The sequence below is a fragment of the Coloeus monedula genome (genome assembly GCF_965178545.1).
Source record: "Coloeus monedula genome assembly, chromosome: Z".
In the NCBI taxonomy this organism is placed as follows: domain Eukaryota; kingdom Metazoa; phylum Chordata; class Aves; order Passeriformes; family Corvidae; genus Coloeus; species Coloeus monedula.
Window position 1 is genome coordinate 35,175,902 of NC_138822.1, and position 24,277 is coordinate 35,200,178.

General features: G+C 39.5%; 2 protein-coding genes across 2 annotated transcripts in view; both read right to left on the reverse strand.

Moving 5' to 3' along the window:
• The window catches only part of ERMP1 (endoplasmic reticulum metallopeptidase 1), a gene marked incomplete at its 5' end in the record, with an annotated part of 65,590 nt that extends 60,665 nt beyond the window's left edge, over positions 1–4,925 (reverse strand). Inside the window, 2 exons of the mRNA XM_082301457.1 lie at positions 389–487; positions 3,934–4,925. Coding sequence (XP_082157583.1) covers positions 389–452 — 64 coding nt within the window. The remainder of the gene's footprint in view (positions 1–388; positions 488–3,933) is intronic.
• A 269-nt stretch (positions 4,926–5,194) lies between these two features.
• BRD10 (bromodomain containing 10) overlaps positions 5,195–24,277 on the reverse strand; it is a gene marked incomplete at its 5' end in the record, with an annotated part of 49,026 nt that continues 29,943 nt past the window's right edge. The window contains 3 exons of the mRNA XM_082301455.1: positions 5,195–9,329; positions 11,477–11,664; positions 18,093–18,208. Coding sequence (XP_082157581.1) covers positions 5,719–9,329; positions 11,477–11,664; positions 18,093–18,208 — 3,915 coding nt within the window. The 3' untranslated portion in view covers positions 5,195–5,718. The remainder of the gene's footprint in view (positions 9,330–11,476; positions 11,665–18,092; positions 18,209–24,277) is intronic.

A 24,277-nucleotide genomic window follows, 5' to 3' on the forward strand; every position in this document is an offset into this window, starting at 1 on the left:
AAAATGATTTTACAAATAACAGCATGTTACATGGACAGATTTCAATGTATATGCTGGTACCAGATGCCAATGACGTACTGACAGCCAAAATAGTCTGATTTTATAGTTGTTCATTATGAGATGGAATCAATATGAACAACTAATTAAAGAAGTATATTGTCTTGTTTTCATGGTATCGGCATTGACAAGCAAAGCTCTAAAGCCTGAAGACAATCACAAAAATCACAGTTGCTTCTTTACTATCTTGCTTCCTTTTGCTATTTAATTTTTATAAATGCTATTTGTCAATGCTCCTCACATTCTTGAAAATAATTGCATTTTCCAAATATTTTCTTCATTGTTAAAAGTCGGAATAGGGGAAAATAAAGCAGTAATCTAGGTATCTAACCTTTAGTTATGGATGGGATGCTGGAAGGAGTCGGGACCAAGGATTCTATTCCCAGTTCCTTCATGTTGCTATGAGAACTCAAAACTTCATTGTCTTCATCTGTAAAAAGTGGGAAATCATATTTATGCACTGTTTAATAGACCTTCTGTGTAGCAAATATAATTTCAAGAAATATTATAAGCAATTAATTACATTTTCTTTGCATTACTTTTACATACCATTTTCATTTAATGTGTTTAGTTCAGCTGAGATTTTAATAAAAGATACTGTAAAGAACACCAACTTTCTGAAGAACTTCTGGACCAGTCACATATGAAACAATGAAGCTTCCCGGTTTCCAAGTTTATGCAAGACATTCAGGTGCGATTACTGACCAGACAGTTCAGTATTTTGAGAAAAGAAGAGAATACATAGAGATTTATCAAGATCTAAAAGTCTGCTTTTATGCCATTATAGTTTCAAGGAAAATTTTTTAAAATAACATTGCTCTGTGTCACATTTACAAAGTGGCTTCTTCAACAACTAAAAAATCTTTATGTGGATGCCAATCTGTATAAAATGACCATATACAGACTTTATCTTGTATCCTATGCACAAAAATAATGAGATTTGAAAAGCATCATGTTGAAAATCATTATAGCAGTTTGTCCTTTTACATCTTCAAGAGAGCTAAACCAAGCAAAAATAGGAATAGAGTGCCAGACTTGCAGTCAGCAATAATCTGGTTTAAAGATCATGCCTTTAGAGCTACAATATTCTACAAGTGGTATAGTTTTATTGGATGAGTTGGGTTGACACTGATGCGAAGTTGGTTTACAATTTATATTTCTACAAAAATGTTAGTAAGAGGCTAAATAATAGTCAGAAACCAACCCACAAACATTGAAATAATTATTATGAAAGAAAAGTCATCAACACACTGCTGAATAGCTCATAGGGCTTTTAGAACATGCATTCTTCTGATACCACATCTCAAGGATATAGTGAAATTGAAAAGGTACACACAGCAATGACAGCAACTGATTACTTCCATAAAATAAATAATTGAATTCACAATTTCTCTTTATTCTAGAAAAGAGACAACCAACATGGCAAAGGTCTACACAGGCCACATGGAAAAATAACAAAGAGCAAAGGTTTATTGTATCTTACAATATAAATATTATTTGCATCAAACAAAACTAGCAGGTACCAGGTTTGGAAACCAAAAAGGAGATTTATTTACGAACTCTTTACCACTGGATGCTGTGAATGGTAATAGTTTGTTTACATGCTTCCATGAATTCTTGAAAGGATTGGTATATTTCATCAAGAGAAATACACTGAAAGCTATTAAATTGAAAAAAATCACAGCTGTGTGAGGAAGACTCTGGCTTAGTGGATACTAAAAGACTATTCAGGCCTGTTATTGTGTTCTTTTGGAATGCTGTTCCTGAGTGCTTCAAGAGACTAGGTGATGCTGGGATAGATAGCCATAATAATCAGATAGACAGACCTTAGGTCTGATGCAGTATTATTAATCTTATTTTTCTTATTATTTGAGTCAGTAAACTCATTTGAGGTGCAGCTTACAGGGAGCAGTCTACATGAGTTTAAGTCTTTGTGAGCACCTCTGGCCATTCTATTTAAAAGAAACAGTCCTTAACAAGTGCAACAAATATTCATGCTTTAATAAAAATAATTAATTTACTTTAAAATGCATTTGGGCTATTAAAATTCTGCACTACAACAAAGTATAAGCAAAACCAACTGTGAACCACACACACTGTGGAAGCTATGGACACCCTTCAAATACTAGTTTTTAGTAATTTTCTGACCTACTCCAATGGACTAATTCTCTTCACTCACTTACCAGGAGAATTTTGCTTCCCTTTTTTGCATTGAACCCTTTGCTATGTCGCATAGTGAAATCAGCACAGGTTTGAATGACTTGATAGTAACACACTTGGCTTGAACAGGTACTTCTATGACCCGTAAGACTTGTGAAATTTAATTGCTTCTAGTGTGGCAGAATCCCTATGAGAAAATGGCAGCACACATGGGGGTTTGAACTGTGAAGCAATATTAATGTCGTTTTCTACTCATAACAAAGCAAAACTATTGTGCAGAACATGTCCAGGTAAATGAAAGGATGTAATTCAAAATATTCAGTCATTATTAAACCTATAATTTTGAATGTAATATAGTGTATGAATACTGGTATACAATATCTGAGGGTGTCTAAAAAGAAGGCATTTTACAAGCTCTGAAAAGCTGAACATGTTTTCTTAAAAGGCTGATTTATATATCTATGTCTATATGTTTCATTAAATGTCTTTTTAACTTCAAGTCAAGATGCAGGCAGTTCTGCTTTTTCATTGTGTCTGTGAATATAATCTACTTTTTTACAGTTCTTTTTGTGCTACTGGTAGCACTACACATTTGCTAGAGAGCAAAAGGTACATAGCAAATTGTCAATGGGTATTCACGTTCATCTGAAAAAAAAGCCTTACCTCTGTCTGACATTCATACTATCAGAGAAGAGTATTGGGAATAGGAATTTTATTCACAAAAATTACTAAAATTTGGTTTTACATAATGAATGTTGCAAGCCCATTACATAGTAGTCTGAAGACTTTCTCCAATAGGATTTGGAATTCAAACACATGTCCAGCAGAGAATAAAAATCCATGAAAACTCTAATCAAACGGAATCAAACTATTCATGTTGTAAAGTTTATGTCTGCCAAATTATAAAATATTTATGAAAATCATAAAATACTATAATATTAATTCAGAAAACTTCTTGGAAATCATTCAAGCAAGTTACTCGAGTCCTGAGTTCCTAAGTTCAGCTTTTCTAAGTTTTCTCTTTATTAGAACCAATTATAGCATAAATCTTCCCACTACATTAGCACACAGAAAAATGCCACGCAATAATTTTTTCTCCATCAAGAACAACTCCAATACTAGAACCAAGTCTCGAGTTTTCCAAACAATGTAGAGAACTCATGCTACAGTAAACATAAATTAAAAAAAAAAAAATAGGAAAAACAACCACTGCAAGAAAAGAGAAAAATCCATAAAACCAAGTCCCAAGGTTCAACCAGTGAAATGGAAATAAGATGAGTTGCTGGTATATATGGTTTTAGAGTATGTAAAATGTCCATGAAGAAACTGCCATTCTCTGCCATCTCCCTCTGTTGGAAAAGTCACCTGCAGCATTCAACCGTAAAATGCAGTCAGACTTAAAAATCTGTAGTACTGTAAACTCTGGCAGGCAGACACCCTTACTACCAGGTGTCTTCAAAATCAGTTACAAAACACCTTTCACGAGAAGTAGGAAAAGCATAGCAGGTAGCTTTCTCTAAATTTAAACAAACCTTCTCTCCTTCCAAAATTGACAGCTTCCATCTTTCCCTGCCCTGAGGTAAGATGGAGATTTCTGGTCCACAAAGATGCAATTTCCCAATGCAATTTTTTCAGTTAGTGCAAAAGGAAAGGTCCCTATGGAAGGCACAAGCCTTTCTTCCCCCCACTTTCCCAGAACTTTAGCTAAATACCTACCAGGTTACTTTTCAGAACAATTTAAAGGCAGCCGACACAGAGGAAGTAAGATGTGGTCCTGTTCTTCAGCCCAACATCTGAACTGCCAAACTGTGTACAGCAAAAAGGGAAGGGAAGTAGAAAATTCAACAGGATGAGGAGCAAAGGTTGAAGTTTCATCTTTATGAAATTCAGTCTAAGAACACTACTAAATACAGATAAATAAGCTTTTATCCCCTTTGAAGTCATAGGTATTTAGAAGGCAACTATCATTCATAAGCTCTTCTGAAATCTTCCCTTCTAGTTTCTAAAAAAACCCCAAACCAACAAACTCCACAGAAAAATTCAACACATACGAAGACGGCAATTCTAAAATCATCATCTTCCATAAGATGGGCACCCTTTTTCTGTATGCAAAGCCACAAAAGATATCAAAAATCTTATCTCCATGAGCACTGCAGCAGGCAGCTGTGAACTCAGCAGATCTGCAGAAAATAACCCAAAGGCTTTATCAGATCAAATGCTGAAATCTAAGCCAATAAATACTGAATACACTGTACAAAAAGGGAAGGTTTATGCAATGTGTGATTTATCCCCATTCAAAGTATTAATAAAGCTTATTTTAATCTCATGTGATGTTTTAGCACTCTCCTTCCAGATAGACCACTTACAAGCTAAAGAAAAAATACAGATCTAGAAAGCATGACCGGTGAAAAAGATGGGTAGTTTGTTATGGCTAGATGGAAGATGAGTGAGTGACCTTGTTACAATTACCAGATATGTGGAAATGCATACAAAGCTGTAAAACAGAGAACAATGAATTGTTCAACAGATCTTTGAGCTTTAAGACAAAGCATGGCAGTCAGTGTGACTTAGACTGGTGTTTAGGAAGCCATTGTAGCCTTACCACTTCACTGGAGTTATTCAGGCAACATAACCAAATCATTAAGAATGGATGAAGTATGGGTTATCCTGCCCTATATCCTGAGGAGCAATAAGGAGGCCTTCCTTCCAAATCCTGTCAAATCACGTGAAATGTAAAATCAGAGAAGAACAGAAGAGATTAAATAATTTCATTCTACCATACACCAAAAGAAGGATGTATATATACACACACACACATATATATATATTTATGCATGTACATATGTATGTATGTATGTATTCTCCCATGGTGTAACAGATATACATATTTTTAACTACTGCCAACACAAAGCAGTACAGCAACTTGATTTATTACATGCAGATTCTTCTGCATTGTTGCTAAACAGTACACTGGTCCAATGTTACTAAAATACTTAAAAAACTATACATTATGTAAACAAAACATAAATAAGACAGCATAGTTCTTTGTACATATTGTTTAGCTCAGGTTTTTAAGAGTTCAGGAATATGTACAATTCTATACTATTGATTGCATTTTTACAATGCATAATTTTTTTTTTTTAAAGAAACAAGTCAAAAATAAATTTGACAAATAAAAAGGAGATATATACTGTCATAAACACACACTGGCAAACAGTCAACAATGTAAGATGGAACATGTGCAAAAGGCGAGATTTCACCAAACTGTTTAATGAATTCATTGGTCATTTCTTAGCCTTTTACTAGAGAACTCTCTGAAAACTTCTGACAAACTAAACTTTTTCTTTCTCCAAATCCCCACATGTAAACAGGTAAGGACCGTAACCTTAGTAATATTGAGTAAATCAATGCTTAAAACATTGTAAGAAATTATTCAATAGTTACAACTTCCAAAGTTTGAAGAATGCCCCAGAATTTCAAAGTGGCTCATTTGCAGTAAATTCAGGATGCAGCTTTGTCAGGTTTATCAAGGCAAGATGACTGAGATGCAGGGAAGACAGTGGTAGGATTTCTGCTTGTGGAAACAACAACAGGAAGCAGTGATGAAGACAGGGAAGAAACTTTTGGTGATGGAGTATTTAGAGCATTCAGTATAGCTCCCTCTGGACTAACCAACAGTTTTTTGATAGAAGTGTCCGAGTGATACACTGAAGTGTTGCTTGGTAAATGAGAATTTGGAGGATGAACAGCAGAAACAGAAGATGTGGCAGCATTAACAGGAGATTTTGTCGCTGAAGATACAGACAGAGTTACCGCAGACAGTGGAGTACATGATCCAGCTGGAGTACTAAATATCTGGGGTGTTGCATGTACAATGGGTAAAGCATCTGAAGCTCCGAAAGAGTTCACAATTTTTGTAGAGCTTTTCAAAGGATGTTTTGGTATCTGCCAACTTAATGAATGACTTGGTGCTAGGACAATTTTCGAGGTTATTGTATTAACAGTTGGTACACCTTGAGGCTCTTGACCATGGTTAATTGTTAAAGGAGTCTGTTTTGTATTACAGGAGAGAAGAAGAACATGGCTGCCAGCTCCAAGGCCTTGCAGTGGAACAACAAAACGAGTACCATTAATCACTATCTGAGTTCCAGGTGCCAAAGGCACACAGGTGTTAATGACTATTTTCTGTTGAATGGAAGGTTCATTCAACTGACCTCCTGTTTTGCTTGTTACAGTTGGTGAAGCATCAGATATCTGAATGGTAGAAGCACAAGTGTAAGCATGACTTTGTTTCTCTGTACTGGGAGGCACCTGCTGGCAGTTTAGGGCAGAAAAACTGGGAAAACTGATGACTTCACCTGTATTGGGTGATGGAGGGGGCAACACACCCTGAGATTTGTGAATACCTGCATGACTTGACACAGCAGTTGAAATTCCTGATGACTGAAACTGAACCAGTGTGGGCAACTGGCTTTTTGGTACTGGAAGAGGAGCTGGAACTGCTGCCAACTGAGGAACTGTATGTAACATCTTGTGGGGGGTGGCTGCAGATCCAGGCAAGCTAATGACTGGAAATTGCAGAGCAGATGCTAAATTTTGAGGAGATGCTGTTGGCTGTGTTGAAATCAGCACAGATGAAGCAAGATGTCCTGTTTTCACAGTGGATATACCCACAGCATTTCCAATATTTGATGTACAAAGTCGATTACCCAGAACTGGCCTTATTCTTGAGGGATCATTGCTACCAATCAAGACAGTAGGCTGTGTCCCAGAGGAAGTCCCAATTGATGTTACTGAAACAGATTCTACGTGTGCACTTGATGTTGTTATTGTAAAGGCATTTTCGGCTTTTGTTGCAACACAAACAGATTCATTAGCTGACAGAGTAAAACTTGGAACAGGAACCGCAGTACTACTTGTCAAGGATGGGGCCAAGGCTGTGCTCTTTTTGTCTTCTCCTTTAGAAATGCCAGAGTGCAATATATTAACTGGTAGGCCCTCCTGTGCACTGCCTTTAGTATTTACAATGGTCTGACCTATATTTAGTCCAATTTTCACATCTTTTACTTGAGCAGTAGTTGGTGTTGAATTAATTTTTATCGGTGCTCCTACTGTAGATGGGATCAAAACCAACTGTGGTTGCTCTGCAGCATTAACAAAGCTTTTGGTTAGGGAAGAAGGAAGGTTCTGTTTCAATGTCTCTGCAGGTAGACTGGTGGTTGATGGGCCATTGGCAATTTGTGTGTTAATGAAAACCAGCTTCTGAGCATTAACAGCAGTGGATGCTGGAGAGGGTATAATACTGACCCCTGATGCCCTAGAGGGAGATAAAATTGGTGGATTTGTGATTAATGTAAATTTCTGGACTGGAGTACCACTGATTAAATCTCCATTTGTTGTGGAATCAGACTCAGATTGTGTAACAGATTTTGTTTTGGTTTTAGTATCCTCTTGATGCTGCACAGAAGAATTTGGAGTTTTGATACTATTACTTTGTCCAGTGCTAGTCACATTAACAGGACTGTGTGGAGACACAGACACCAAATTGCTAGCTAATGAAATGGAGGATAAAGGAGAAGACATATGGCAGGAGTTCTCTCTTACTTGACACAAAGAATCCCGAACAGCTGGCTGCTGTAGTGTGAATTTGGTACTTTTCTCCATTGTCTGGGTAATATCAGCAGGGAAAACTCTAACATTAGCAGAAGAAGCTGTTGAGGGGGCAAATCCAGAAGGAGATGATTGTCCAATATGTGGGAGACCAGATGTGGCTGTTGCTACAGATGGAAGACTGGAGCATGGTACTGCTGTGGTTTTTGGCACAAGAAAGGCCTGAAGCTGAGATGCGTAAGTGAAAACTGAACTAGGACATAAACTACTAGGTGAAATCTGATCTGGGTTTGTTTGCACTTTAACAATTCCAGTGTTTCCACCTCGTGTTGTGACCAGAATAGATTGTGATTCTCTTACACACACTGTCTTCAGCTCTTGCTTAGTTTCAAGGGATTCAGTTTGCTGCTGTGATGCAAGACTATGAGAGGCAGAATCAGTGTTTGTAGATGCACTTAATGCTGTTGCTGGTGTCAATGATTGGCTAGCTGTGGAAAGGGTAGGTGAAGCCAAAGACACAGGCAATGTAGCAGTTGAAACTGTAGTCTTGATTTTGTCACTTTCAGTTCGGCTTACCTTAATTGTTGACGATAATAAGTTATCTGCTGAAGTTACATCAGGCAATGGTTGTGTAGTGTTCATGGGACCAGTCACTTGTGATGAGTGGGTAGTATTCATGTTAAAAATTGTAGTGGGTGACTGAGTGGCATTTGCAGGGCCTGTTACCAGAACAGGTGTTAAAGAAACACTGACATTTGACATTTTTGGTAAAGATGTACAGTGCATCTCAAATGATTTTTGTTGTAGTGACTGAATGTCCTTGGACACAATTTTTTCTTCCTTCTCCTGAAGAAGAAAATTCTTAGGTAAAATAAGAACTTGTTGCATGACTTTTTCTCCAGTTTTAGGGTCAATCATAGCTTGCATTTGAATTTTCGCTGAGCTGTTGGGAACATCTATTGGTACACAGTGGCCATTTGGCATTTTGTATACCATTTGTAAAGGAGTCTTAGAACTGGCCTGGCAGGGCAGTGCTGGTTTGATCAGTGATGATTCCAAAGGTGGTAAAACTGACTTTTCAGAAGAAGATACGTTCATGCCTGCAGGAGGCAACAGTTGATTTATTAAGGTCACTTTGTTCCCAGTATTCTTGGCAAGCAAGGCCTGGATGGGTTTGGTCCCTTTTGGAAAGTTTGATACTGATGTTGCAGGATCTGTCAAGGAAAGCAACTCTAGAGTTGACCCTTCAAATTGTTTCAGCTCAGTCACGCAATCTGACTGCAGGCTACTTTCTGCACTCTGGACCACAGCCTCATTAGTGTTCAGTTTAGCTTTCTTCCTTGGTGAAAGCTCATTAGTGCTTTGATCAAGACAACTATTTTGCTTGAACTGTCGTTTAATGCATTTGGGCAGTGTCTTCTGTATTTCTTTAGAAGCTGATTCTTTTTTCAAAATTCTGTTTTTTCCTGAAGGTAAATTCATCTCTAATAGTTTCGTTTCATCTGCAAGGATATTAAAACACAAACACTCTTTTACATGTTTGCAACTGATACCCCTACAAAATAGTTTTACAGTGTCTCGCTAAAGGCAATACACTAGTTGCAAGAATAAAGGTATGTGGAAGGAAATGTCTGATTTTTTAAGGGCATCTGGTCAAGGACCTTTGCAATACAAAAACAGGGTAATAAAGAAAGGAGGAAGTAATAAACAAGAACATACACAGATTGAAACCTGACCAGCAATGGGAGACAGTGAGGAAAACCAAATCTGGTCATTCACATTAATTGATAATAGTATGTGAGAGCATGAGAATGTATATTACAGCAAGGTAATCTGGAGGGGAAAAAGGGAAAAGCCAGGAAAAAATACACAGAGACACAGATCTAACCAAACAAAAATGGAGACAATGTCAAGAAACAACTTCATCAATCACACCAACTGACTGGCTATCAGGAAAGGCCTCTTGCAGGAAGATCAACTTTTTGAACCTAATATGATTATAAACCAAGGGAGATCCTGGCGACAAGGCCAGGAAGGGTGAGGAAATTGGCTCAGCTATACAAACCCATGAAGCGATGTGTAGAGGTAAGGGGGGAGCTGCAAGGACAGCTGCAAGAGGTTACAGCATGTGGACCTGGTGCCAACTGCTGGGGGGTGTCTGTATCCTCCCCAAATCCAGTATGAGTGTATTCACTGATAAACTTCAAGCCAGAGTAACTGGTGAGCCGGAGGGCCTGGGGGTCTGGGCTGGCCTAACAGGTGGACTTGTGAGTGGGGGATGCCTGTGCGACACAGATGTGAATGCCATGTTTCATACTGAGCATCAAGCTGGACTAACCAGTGAGCAGGGGATGCATGAAGTGGTAACACAGCTGAGGATGCATGCAGGAGGGCCAGGTGGACACAAGGGCCATGCACTCAGGCTTTGGTTGCATGGGGCTGCAAGGAGTCCTCTGTGAGGAGAGAGGCCAGGAACTGCCTTGTGCCAGACACAGCTGGCTCTAAAACAAATCCACTGCAAGACACAGTTGAGCCTGTCAGCCAAGCTGGTGATGTCTCACGGATAATGCTTTGCAGAAGAGTGTGACAGAATGGACTGAGGAAAAAATGTAGAGACACAATCCTGTAGACATCAAGGTCAGCAAAGAAGGAGGGGTAACTGGAATGGATTCTCCTGCAATCCAGTAAGACCCCTGATCAAGCAGGTTGACGTGCTCCCATGCAGGATCATGCTGGAACAGGTATGTACATTGCAAATGCTTGAGGACCCCATTCTAAGCAGGTGAGTGTGCCTTGATGGAAGTTGCAGCCCATGAAGAGCCCACTCTGGAGCAGGCTCCTGACAGGAACTGTGGCATATGGGGGACCCACACTGTTGCAGTCTTATGCTGAAAAACTCTAGCCTATGGAGAGGACCCACAATGGAGCAGTTTGTGAAGGACTGTATTCCCTAGGAGGGACCCCACACTGGAGCACGGATGAGGAAGGAGAAGAGAACTGACCTCAACCCCCAGACTCAATCCTTCCTGTGCCACTTGACAAGGGAGGAGGTAGAAGAATTGGGAATGAAGATGAGCCTTGAAAGAATGTGGATTTGTGAAAGGGAGGAGGTTTAGCTTTTGTATTTGTTTCTCACCATCCTACTCTTTTTTTAATTGACAACAAATTAAATTAATTCTCCTCAAGTGAGTCTGTTTTGACTGTGACAGAAACTGGTGAGTAATCTCCCTGCCTGTATCTCGTTCCCTAAACTTTTCCATATTATTTTCTCTCCCTATCGTGTTAAGGAAATGGGGGGGGGGGGGGGGGAAGGGTGTGTGACAGTGGCTGGATGGGCATCTGGCAGCCAGCCAAGGTAAAACCACCATAAAAGTAAATTCCACACAGACCTACCATGTTATCACAGAAATAGTTAAGCACAAAAAAATGGCAAACACTTGAATAAAGCAGAATTTTCATTTTGGTCATGTCTGCCCTCTTCAAGTCTACATCTGACAGATATGCACCACAAGCTATTTTCATATTATCACAGTAGTAGAACTGAGGTAAAAAGTAGGACACAAGCTCACATGGAAAAATTAGCTTCCCAAATCAACTTGATTCAGCTCCGGAATCAAATTCAAGCTACTGATTTCCAGTAAATGCTTACCATTGTCTGAGTGATCTTTTTTGGGAACTTCTATATGTTCTGCAGAGTCTGATGATTTACCGCATACTACTGCAAAAGATTCTTTGCCAGAATCAACTTCACTTTCATCATTACTCCACAATTCTCTGGTAAATTTATCATGGTCTGGATGTCTTTTAAAGTCATCATAGTCCTTCTTCAACCTAGACCTTAAAAATAACAAAACTAACTTTACTAAAAAACCACACTGTTTTAAACATTATTTTTATTTGTATTTGCTGCCAAACAAAAAGTTTGTGTAGATTTAATTGCCTCTGCCCTTCAAAAAATTACAGTGTAGCCCTGTCTGCAAGTCTCTAAAACCCAGAAAATGTGAAGTGACAGCAATGTCCCTTACTTTACAAAAACTGAATTCTGTGTCATTAAGTCCTCTAACAATAGGCAGAAAGACTGAGCCAAACGACCATTACCGTTTTACTGCATCCATCTTCCATTTCTTCCTTCATCTTTCATGTGACAAATACATCTGTATGGACTTGAGTATTAACTGTAAAAAGTTTACTCCTTACTTTGAAGACAACCCCAAAAAGAGAATTAAGTGAATCTTGTTTTTCTTAAGCACATCACGCTTCTGGCTCAGCTATGAGACTGCAATGTAACTTTCTCCTTAAGAACACTTTCTTTTCTCTGGTCCATTAGAACAGCTGCTGCTATTATATCCATAGGCTCACGCTCCATTAAAGAATGTGCATATGACAGAAATACATAGGTACTTCACTTACTTGAATGCCATTCAGAAACACGTCCACTTACCTTGATACTGCTAACCTCCTATGTGTTTTCATTGTCCCTTCTTCTAAACCACTGTTTAGATGGGAGGTAGTAGCTATTTTAGTGTACAAATACATTGAACTTCAGGATTCAGCTGGTTGAAATCAACACAATGCCCAGAAGGATTATTCAGCAAATGAGTAAACAGATTATAGCAATTAACACCTTGTGTGGAATAGAATCTAGACTGTTCTGGACCTAACCCTTATGACAGTAAGAATAAGATCTTAAATTTACTCATTCTTTTGTATTAGCGTAACAGCTACTTGCATTGAATGCAGGAATCACCAGCTGCTGTTTATGAGATGGGGAGGTAGGAGCTAAGAATGATGTCACAGCTGGCAGGGCATGAGCCTCACCAGTCAGCAAGCCATTCCACTTGCCCTGAATGAGGCAGCAGGGCACGCCTAGGGATGGTAATTGGGTTCAACCAAGAGCCCAGATCAATAAGCAAGTTCCCAGTGCTGAGGCAGGTCTGAGATTAAACTGGGAAGTCAATTCAAATATTAAGATCAGGACCAGGTCCAGTGATGGCTGCCAGGGTCAGGATCCAGTTGAGTGATTTCTGGGCATCTCCACAGTGATGATGCAGGTAGAAGGTCAGTCTGAGGGTCAGTCCAGATCAGTAGGACCCATGGCCAGGCACAGTAACTGCTGTAGTTGAGACGAAAACTGTCATACCTACAGCAGAGATTGAAGGCTGCAGAATGACCTGAAATGGGGATCCTGGACCAATGGACAGGTGGCATAGATGGATGGCCAGGTGGGGCTGCTAAGGGTCAATGAGATCTAGTCATTTACTCCCACCTGTCACACTCTTGACTCAGAGCAGACAATACTGAAGCCTGTAGGAAGATGTAGTGTGGACAATACTTCAAATCTGTCATCAGGGTTTTGAGCCTGAAGTCTAGGTGTAGAAGAACTATAGGAGGACACCAGGGAACCACTGCTGTACAAAAGTTTCTGGATGGAATTTCCCTTTTTCTTTTGAGGAACCTCTGCTGCGAGGCCAGTGAACAACTCTAATAAGTGGGCACAAGTAACTTTCCCTATTAAGCCTTGCTGCTATTCAAATACAATTCAACATTATACTCTGTCATAAACATGAAAAGACCAGAGGACCTTTCAGAAGGGAAAGAAAAGAATTTTGATCATGAAGTCTGCTCCTACTAGTTAAATAACAAAGGAAGGAAGGAAAACTCCAGTCTCTTATTCCATGCTGTGGCATAAGGAGGAAGAAGCGCTGCCCAGCCCTTCATGGCTTAGAAGTTAAATACTGTTATGCAATTAGTATATGTTAGTACCTCGCTGAGACACCCTACAGACATAGAAACTTCAGTGAGACTTCTGGGGGAATCGATGTTTACATGACCATAAGCAAATTTTACTCAATTGCTTTTTCCCTTTTACATGACACCTTTCTTCACCACTGTGCTACACTGCTGCCTAGCAGCTGCATAATGAACCAGATCAAGACAGTGATCTAGAATCCCCCATCCATCTTTCTTTCCTCCCCACGATTTGTAAACATTGTTCTTCAGATGGACATGCTATGTGTATGTCCAAACAGTTACGTCATGGAAACACTCAGGCTTTCCTTGTTGAATAAACTAGGGTTACAGCCTAAAACATACATACTAAAAACATGAGTTGAATTCAGTTCATTTCATAAGTTATCCTGTACTCCAAATGCATGCTTCTCTAGCTACCAGCACACACATACATATGATCTCAACTACCCTGTTCCAGACTAAAATTTACTCCTATCAGTCACAGCTCATATATAGCACTCAACACACTCTGCATGATAGTTCTCTGTTCTATAACCACATTGATGCAGCACAGGCAACAAACAGAAGCTGGAAGCTACTGTGCCACTTGAAAGTTGTGACCTTCTTGCCATTACTGAAACTTGGTGGGATGTGACTAAAGTGTGACTATCGATGGCTACAGGCTCTCCAGAAGAGACAGGTGAGGAAAGAGAGAGGCAGAGGGCTTGCCCTCTACATCAGGAGGTAGACTGAGTGTGAAGAGCTGTCTCTGAAGAACAGCCATGAGCAGGTCAAAAGCCTGTGGGTAAGAATCAGGGACCGAGGCAACAAAGGGAACCTTGTGGATGGTTTTAAGTACAGAACCCTGATCAAAGGGAGCCTATTGATGAAGCCTTCTTGTTCCAGCTACAGGAGGCATCATGCTCTCAGGCTCTTTTCCTGCTGGGGCACCTCAACCATCCCAAAATCTGCTGGGAGAGCAGCATAGCAAGCTGCAGGCAAGCCAGGAGACTCTTGGAAAGCATGAGGGATAACTTCTTGAGCCAGGGAATAGACAGCAGCCCACAGGCGATAAAATTCGGGATGTTATGGGCACCAGCGTAAGTGAGCTAATCCTGAACATCAAGATTGGAGGGAGCCTGGGCTGCAGCAATCATGCATTGGTGGAGTTTGCAGTCCTGAGGAATATGGGCCAGGTGAGGAACAAAGTTATGCCCCTTAACTTCAGGAAAGCAGACTTCCAACTCTTCAAGGAGATAACCAGTGGGATCCACTGGGAGACTTCTCTCAGGGACAAGGGAGTGGAACAGAGCTGGCAGATGTTTAAGGAAGTCTTCCACAGAGTGCAAGAGCTGGCAATCCCCAGGAGCAAGAAACTGGGCAAGGAAGGCAAGAGAACAGCAGGGCTGAGTAGGGAACTGCTGCACAGACTGAAGAGAAAGAAGCAAATGCACAGGCAGGTGAAGCTAGGATGGGTGGCCCAGGAAGAGCACAGAGATCCAGTCTGGTTGTGTAGGGTCAGGGTGAGGAAGTCCAAGGCAAAGCTGGAATTGAACTTGGCAAAGGACACAAAGAATAACAGGAAGGGCTTCTATAGGCACGTTAACCAGAAAAGGAAGGCCAAGGAAGGTGACCCCCTCTGATAAACAAGGGTGGAAAGCAACACGAGGAAAAGGCTGAGGTACTCAACAACTTTTTGCCTCAGTCTTCGAGGGCAACATTTCTTCCACACCCCTTGAGTGGATGGACAGCAGGATAGGGACTGGGGGAGCAGAGTCTCTCCCACTGTAAGTTAAGATCAAGTTCATCATCACCTGAAGAACCTGAAAGTACAGAAGAGATGGAAATGGCTGATATACTTGCCAAGCCACTCTCCATGATATTTGAAAAAGTCTTGGCAGTCAGTTGAAGTCCCAGGTGACAAGAAAAAGTGAAACATTGTACCCATCTTAAAAAAAGGTTGAAATGAGGACCCTGGGGACTATTGACCTGTCAGCCTCACCTCTGTGCGTGGGAAGATCATGGAACAGACCCTCCCAGAAGCTGTGCTAAGGCACAAGGAGGTGATTCAGGACAAGGCAGCACAGCTGCACCAAGGGCAGGTCCTCCCTGACCAATTCAGCGGCCTTCTGTGATGGACTGACTACATCAGTGGACAAGGAAAGGGCTACAGCTGTCATTTATCTGGACTTCTGTAAAGCCTTTGACATGGCCCCCCACAACATCCTTCTCCCTTAAAATGGAGAGACTGGGATTTGATAAGCAGACTGTTAGATGGATAAGAAATCGGTTGGATGATGGCATCCAGAGGGTAGTGGTCAAAGGCACAGACTCCTGATGGATATCAGGGACAAGTGGTGTCCCTCAAGGGTCCACACTCAGACCAGAGTTATTTATTATCGTCATTAATGACATAGATAGAGGGACTGAGGGCACTCTCAGCAAGTTTACAGATGACACCAACCTGAGTGGTGCAGCTGACACATCTGAAGGACAGGATGCCATCCAGAGGGACCTGGGCAAGCTTGAGAAATGAGGTCCATTGGAAAACTTCATGAGATTTAATAAGATCAATTGCAAGGTGCTGCACCTGGGTCGGGGCAGTCCCCAGTATCAGCACAGGCTGGGGATGAACAGATCAGAGCAGCCCTGCCCAGAAGGATTTGGGGGTGCTGGTGGGTGAGAGGCTGGACATGACCCAGCCATGGGCACTCACAGCCCAGAAAGCCAAACGTGTCCTGGGCTGCATCCAAAGCAGCGTGGGCAGCAGGGCCAGGGAGGGGATTCTGCCCCTCTGCTCTGCTCTGCTGTGGTGAGACCCCACCTGCAGTGCTGCATCCAGCTCTGGGGTCCCAGCACAGGAAGGACATGGACCTGTTGGAGCGAGTCCCAGAGGAGGCCACCAAGACGAGCAGAGGGATGGAACACCTCTCCTGTGCAAAAAGACCAAGAGGTATTGGTCAGCCTGGAAAAGAGGAAGCTTCAAGGAAACCTAATTGCAGCCATCCAGTACCTCAAGGGAGCCTTCCAAAAAGCTGGAGAGAGACTTTGTACAAGAGCTTGTAGTGAGAGGAAAAGGGGCAATGGCTTCAAATTGAAAGAGAGTAGGCTTGGATTAGAAATTGGGAAGAAATTCTTAAGTGCGAGGGTGGTGAGGCATAGGAACAGGTTGTCCAGAGAAGCTGTTGAAGCCCCATCCCCAGAAGGCCAGATTGGATGGGGTTCTGAGCAGCCTGGTGTATGAAAGGTGTCCCTGCCCATGGCAGGAGGATTGGAACTAGATGATCTTTAAGGTCCCTTCTAACCCAAACCATTCTATGATTCTGTGATTCGACAAACAAGAAGTAATACTGGGCACCAAACCATTCCACAGTAGAATTTACAAAAAGGATTAAATTGTAAACTTCACATACTGGAAAATTAAATTCTTCCTGACAGTAATACTGTCTGCCATGTTTCCAGAAGGATTCTGAATTGCGAAAGAAAGGAAGAAATTAACAGCTAAGGAAAATGAACAGAAATGAGAACAGAAAGCAATAGAAAAAGACCCAAAACTTGTACTTGGGTCCATTATTTAAAGCAAGATATTCAATAATATCCCAGATTTCCAAATAAGAATTTTAATTCATGCATGGTATTCACAAAATGAGCTACCAAGGAACCAATTTAATGTCTTTGGTATGTCCTTGTGTTTTTTTAAACATAATACCTTTCACACTTTTCAGCATTAGCTCTGCATCATGTAACTGTGTAACTTGCTTCTTTCACACTCAGCATTTAAGAAGCAGCCTGTTTTCCTATCCTTTGTCACAGAGCTCAAGCCTCTAATCATTCCTTGCTTTTTAATTCTCTACATGGCAAAAGTAAGGTACGACTATAGCAATACCTGAATGGCTAACAGGCAAGAATGGCACTGAGCTTCAAGACAGTATCTAATCTCTCCATGATTTATAATCAGGGTAGCACCTTCACTGTTACTAATACTTGCACTTTACTAGATTTAAACCCATCACTGCTTCACCCGTATTCCTCTGACATACTTCTTTCCAGATTCTTTTTCTTCTTTCTAATTTACTGGGTTACAAAGACCTCAAAACAATGCTTCAAGAATTGCTCCGTGGAGAATTCATTAATAGCTGATTTATGTAGCTTTAGAAAGTAAGTACTCAGAGTATTCTAAAAAGCCCCAGTATAGTTTTCTAAAGAAAGGTTTTCAGCACCTCTTAACCAAATACGCAGCAATACAAATCCTAGCTGTATTGTGATATCCTATTGGTCAGGATGCTTAAGGATTCTACAGCGTTTTAGAGGAAAAAAACATTAGGGGGTTAAGCTCAAATTTTTTAGAGACAGTAACTCTGGAATATAAGATACTTCTTCCAACTAAAGTGCTGCCAGTGCCTCACTCCTCTCCTCAAACAATTTCAATTTTATTTATTTAAGAAGCCAACTTATTGATCAGTTTTTAAAATGTGAATTTTGTTCTGTTTTTCATCCCATGCACCACTGTTGAAAAAAAAAGAGCAGGTAATTACCTGTTTCTTTGAAATGCTTTAATTAGCTTTGGTTCCCATGGTAACAGTTCATTAAGCAGTCGTAACAACGTACCATGCAATTCCTTTACTGCTTGCTTCCGGTGGTACCATCTTCCCTGAAAACATAAATTCCATTTATTTATCATTGCATTAGACTAAATCTTGTTAGATTGTATTAGTACTACAATAATCCCAGTAGACAAATATGAGGAAAATAACTGGAAGAAAAGACTGGAAACTTTCAGAGTTACACATACCGTTAACCTATGTAAGAAATTACTACTTTTATTTTAATATTACAGAGGGATAATGTCCTAATTGGAAAAGTAATACTGCAAGCACTCTCACTTTTTACAGGTAAAAATTAAAACTGAAATAGTATTCTACAAATACACCATATGTTTAAAATTACTTAAATAAGTAACTAACATAGGCAGTAATCCACTCAGGTCAGGAAAATCAACCATGTGTGTACATTTTTCTGAGTTAGAGATAAAATTTTTACAGAAAACATCACCACAATCTCATTTAAGAGAAGTGGTATAAATTATAACATTATTATTTGCAAAAAAACCCCCCAACTTACTACAATTTTCAAGGATAAAAATCCTACAGTTTTTCCATTACATTTTATTTAATGTTCTAGAGAAAGGCTTTTTTAAAAGATAAGTTAAGCAAATTTGTCCTTTATGAAGCAACAGACTGTGCAGCAAAGACCAGTTTTCCAACATAAAATCCTTTAAGCTTTTAATTAAAATGTATAATTAAAAAGTTTTATTTTCAAAAGTGATATATGTAATCTTACATTCATGTTTTCATAAATCTAGACAGTCTGAATAAGGAGAGAAGACATTAGGAAATGACAATCATGCTGGCCATGGAGTTGCAGAACACACCCCTTAGCACTCACAGAAACCCCTTGTACATATTTCTTCCCAAAACCTTATTCTGTAGTTCATTGCATAAAAGACTGAACAATGCATATATATGTAACTGATATAAAAGAGATGCGGTATAGCACTTCTGCCACTGTACTAACTCTGTGCATTTTATGTAAATGAGGATTTTTAGCTCTTGACTGGTCAGAGAAGATTTAAAACAGTAAAGAGACTATGGTTCTGCAAGAAAAAGAAGCAAGACTTGGGAACTTACTCATTTCATATATATATTTAGCTTTTGATAGCGCACATATCCTTCACAGCTTCCTGTGGTCTAGCACATCAAGAAATGGAAGGCAGGAAAATCTGGATAAAGCTGTCATGGCTGCCTTTCAGCAGTCTACAAGATTGATCTTCCTAAGGACTTTGGAACAATTTCTCTCTACACATTTCAGCAGATCTCTCCAAAGTACAGCAAGATCACTCATGCTGAATGCTTGTTTGAAGACCGGGTATCTATTTTTTTATGGATAATCATTTACATGTTACATAACAAAACAAATAGTTATCTTCATGCTTGAATTAAAATTACAAAAGCAAAGATTTTAAGTAGGTAATTATGCCACATTACCACACAACAATCACTGCTGAATACACAGACAAGCCAGTAAACTGTATTATAACTTCCTTCTCTTGTAGTCAGTCACATATGTAAACCTGTCACTAATCACTACAACAAAAACCAAACCTTGTGCATACTGTAGCCTACCAGGGCATTTGGAATCATCTCTTAATGTGAGCAAACAACAGAATTAATTGTTAACATATGAAAGAATATTATGTGCACTTATTTCTTTTTCTTGTAAGAGAAACAAAACATTTTGCAGACTGTTTCAAAAGAATGAATTTATATACTACAGAGCATTAGTGCACTGCCTCAAAACAAAAATCAAATAGCAAAAAAACCCAATGCTACTACTACTGTGAAATAGAATGCTGTACATGTCGTTGATATTAGCAAAGAAGATGTGTGAAAATGTAATATTGAAAAGATATTAAAAATCACTGCAAAGTAAAAAACCCAAGAAATTGATTTCTGAGACTAATTTGTCTTTAAATAAGGCTAAGATCTTGGCTTAAGCAGAAAAAAAAAGGAGTTTTTATAAGAAAGATAAATATCAGCTAACCACTGAGTAAATTTGAAGCAGCAACTGTTATGCAGCCAGCATATGTACAATACGTTTAGTCAAGAACAGACTTCAAGACTTTACTGACTTCATTAATACTTGAAAAAACCCAAAATATGTTACTTTTCTCTCTGCTTACAAAAACAAACATAAAAACCTAAGCAATTCCTGGTCCCTAATTCTACATCTAGCTCTAGTTGGAGGCCTGTCTCTAGTGCTGTCCCCAAGGGGTCAATACTGGTCCAGTATTGTTTAACTTGTTTGTCTGTGATGTGGATGAAGGGGCAGATACCTCCTCAGTGAGTTCACTGATGATGGAGAGCTGGAAGGAGTGGCCAGTACCCCAGAGAGCTGTGCAACCCTTCAGAAGGACCTCAACAAGGTGGAGAAACAGGCAGAGAGGAACCGTACTTCCAAGTAATTTAATAAAAATTTTAAAAAACATAATTTTAAAAACCATAAATTAATTATTTCCTTTTATCTCAATTACTTATTTTTCTTAGTGGGGTTTTGAGGTTTTAACAATAAACCTGCTAATGGAAGCATAGACAAATTTAAGCCATGAGAAGAATCTTTTTTCCTCAGAAGTAGTCAAGACAGAACTAATACAGGCCAAGAAAGACTGGAATAAAAATAAATCCTTATCTTTTAAATTACTGTGGTTCAGTTGGTTTTCTGTGCAAACACATAAAGGTTAGATGTTATTATTCCTTAAATACTAAATAGTAAAAAGAGATATTAAAAAAATGTACATAACATTAAGACCCATCACTACAAAATTTAGCATTTCTTTTCATATGCGATTTGATTCTCTAACACAGTGTTGTGTTTGTCTTTTATTTGGGGGGCCAGGGGGAAGGCAAATCAATAATTGATAAAGCTATGAGTTAACTCCCTATTATATAGCTGCCTAATAGTTTCTGTAGATAATAAACTTGTTTTCACAAATGTCTGTGTTGCAAATTCTCAGAAATACCAAATGATATAATGTAAGAGATCAGCTACAAACTGAGCTTAGGAGGTTCAGGCTGGACCTCCAAAAGTACATGCTCATCAGGAACATACAGCACTTGTTCCTTGGGAGAAGAGGCCAACCCCCACCAGGCTACACACTCCTTTCAGGCAGTTCTGGTCTCCCCTGAGCCTCCTTTTATCCAGGCTCAACACCCCCAGCTCCTTCATCTGCTTCTTACAGAATTTATGTTTCAGACTCTTCCCCAGCTCTGGTCTCACTTCAGCACCTCCATGTCTTTCCTGGAGTGAGAGGCCCAGAACTGAACACAGGATCTGAGGTGCAGCCTTACCAGTGCTGAGTACAGGGGCACAATCCCTGCCCTGGTCCTGCTGGCCACACTGTTGCTGGTACAGGCCAGGATGCCATTGGCCTTCTTGGCCACCTGGGCACACCCTGGCTCATGTTCAGCTGCTGTCACCAGCACCCCCAGGTCCTTTTCCTGTGGGCAGCTTTGCAGCCACTCTGCCCCAGCCTGTGGCACTGCCTGGGGTTGTTGTGACCCAAGGGCAAGACCCGGCATTGGGCCTTGTTGAACCTCACACCACTGGCCTTGGCCCATGATCCAGCCTGTCCAGATCCTTCTGCAGAGCCTTCCTACCCTCCAGCAGATCAGCATTCCCACCCAACTTGGGTGGGTGAACTCAGTCTGTGAACTGACTGAGGGTGCCCTTGATCCCCTTGTCCAGATAACTGAGAATGATGTTAAACAGAATTTAGTTACCATCTTGTTCCAAGTAGCGACAAACAAGACACTATTTGTTTTCTAGAAACACAATATAAGGTATTAGCACAGGAAAATAAAAGAGAAAAAAAGGACTAAACAGAGAAGTGTAAAATATGACTTTGTGCTGTGTCAAGTTGCAAGTAAATTTCAAAAATGCAAACAAAATAAAAACACATTTTAGAAATGGGCTGAATGTTTCCATATAAATGCAGACACATTCAACACATTCAACTGAAAACTTACCTTTTAAAACAAGGTTTCTGACATCCAGAGCAGCCAGGAAATGCTGACTCCACTCTCTGTGACTGATGCCCCAGCATACATTATTCTGGCATATTTATCATGGAACCCCAAAGCAGACTGGAGCCAGGATATTGATACATGGGGTAAGGACTGAACTTTTTATAGGAGTTTTCGTTTTGCTTTTAAATAAACACACACACACAACACCACAATATTATGCAGTTTTATAAGATTGTCTGTAATCTTTACTTTCTATCCCAGGGACATAAAGTAAAGAAAACTAGTAATCTTATAAAACCATGCAATATTGTTGAAAAGGGGTGGTGGTGGAGGGAGAAAACTTACCCTTAGTAGGCCTGCTCCATTCTGCTGCGGGGTTCTGTGGTATGTGTGACATCACCAGTCTAGTGTTTTCTAGTGATGTCACACAGAGAGGGAGTTGGTGATCTCCAGCTGCTTTGGACACCAGATACCTAAAGAAAAGAGATCAGTAACTTTTTCAAATCATATATGGATTAATGTTGAATGTTCTTAATAACTGATTTATGGGCCAAATACTACAATTTCAGACACTTACTTCCAATTTTGACTGAATAAGAATGCATTACAAGATCATGTATTCATACTATGCAAACTCATCTATTACTGAAAGTGTTTTAATTTTGAAAATGCTTAGAGTTATCTTCTACGATAAATTTCCTGAAAGTTACTATCTTGTATTTTACCTTCAGCAACATAATTCTGAACATTACAAATGTATATCAACAGCTAACTTCTGATACTGTTTGAAGACTGGGATTAAGCAGAGTCAGAAAGAATGACTTGTAAATTATAGAACAAATTCACTTATGACATCTCTGAATCAATTTTATCATTGAGCATTTACCAGCAACTAGTGAAAAATCCTGAGTCCAGCTTGCACTTCCATGACCTAGATATATGATAGCACCAAGTTATATCCTAAAATGGTATCTCATACTCTCTTCTTATACACTACAAGCAAATACAGTAAAACAAAAAACAACACCACCAAAACAAAGTGCAATAAATCTCTTGCTACCAAGACTGTCTTTGTCTCCTGGTTTAGTTCTGATTTAGTTCATTACTATGAAATGACTTTTCATTCAGATGTTTAGCCACACGTTCTAATTTTCTTTAGGGAAAATTACTACACAATCATCATTGTATTGATCAATATATCACACTTTTTTAAAAGATATAAACCACAAAAACACAACAGAAAGTTTATCATCAGGATGAACTTACTGTTGAACTCAGAACAATGAAATTATCCAAGCACTGAAATGTCACATTTTACTCCTCCATTAGAAGACCTTCAAAGTTATTAACTGATTTACACTTCTGCAACTTACAAAGAAATTGGAGGTATGCAGTATCTTAAACTATTTACAAAAAAAACTATGTCTTTTAAGTTGTTAAGATCTTACTTAACTCCCTCTCATATATCTGAGTATTTTATCACATTAACTCTGAATATGTGTTTCTCTACTCTTCAGCTGAGCAGCTTAAAAACAGCTGTTTTGCTATGACTGTGCGCTGACAGGAATGCCTTTAATTATTTCCTCAAAACAACATACTAACTGACCAAAATCCAAAGCACTGTGAAATGTTCTGAATACACAGTAGTATTTCTGTGACAAAAATGTGTAAGTACACATTCACCTCTGATGCAGAACCCACACTTTCACATTTGGAACTGTAGAAAGGTATGTGGTAAAAGTGGCTTAAAGAAAGCTTGTTAGCATACATATATTGGAGGTTTAGTCAGTTACACCAGGAAAGGCATGAAAGATCAAGAGAAAATAGTTGAGAAAAAAGTAGACAATAAAGACAGAAAGCTGGAGAAGCTAAGAAAAACTGAAGACTGACAAAAATATTGAATGTGAGTGAGATAAGCCAAAGTTAAAAATAGCAAAGAAGACAAATTAAGTCTTGTGGAGAAGATTCCAAAAACTGAAACCTAAAATTGGCTTTATTCATTCATATTAAACAACTAAATAATACAAATGCTCCACATCTTCCATCTGTCCTCAGAAGTACAAGAAGCTGCATGGATGTAAATGTGTAAATTTCTGTCTCAAAATTCAGTATTTTGGGCTCATATTAGTGTTTTCAAA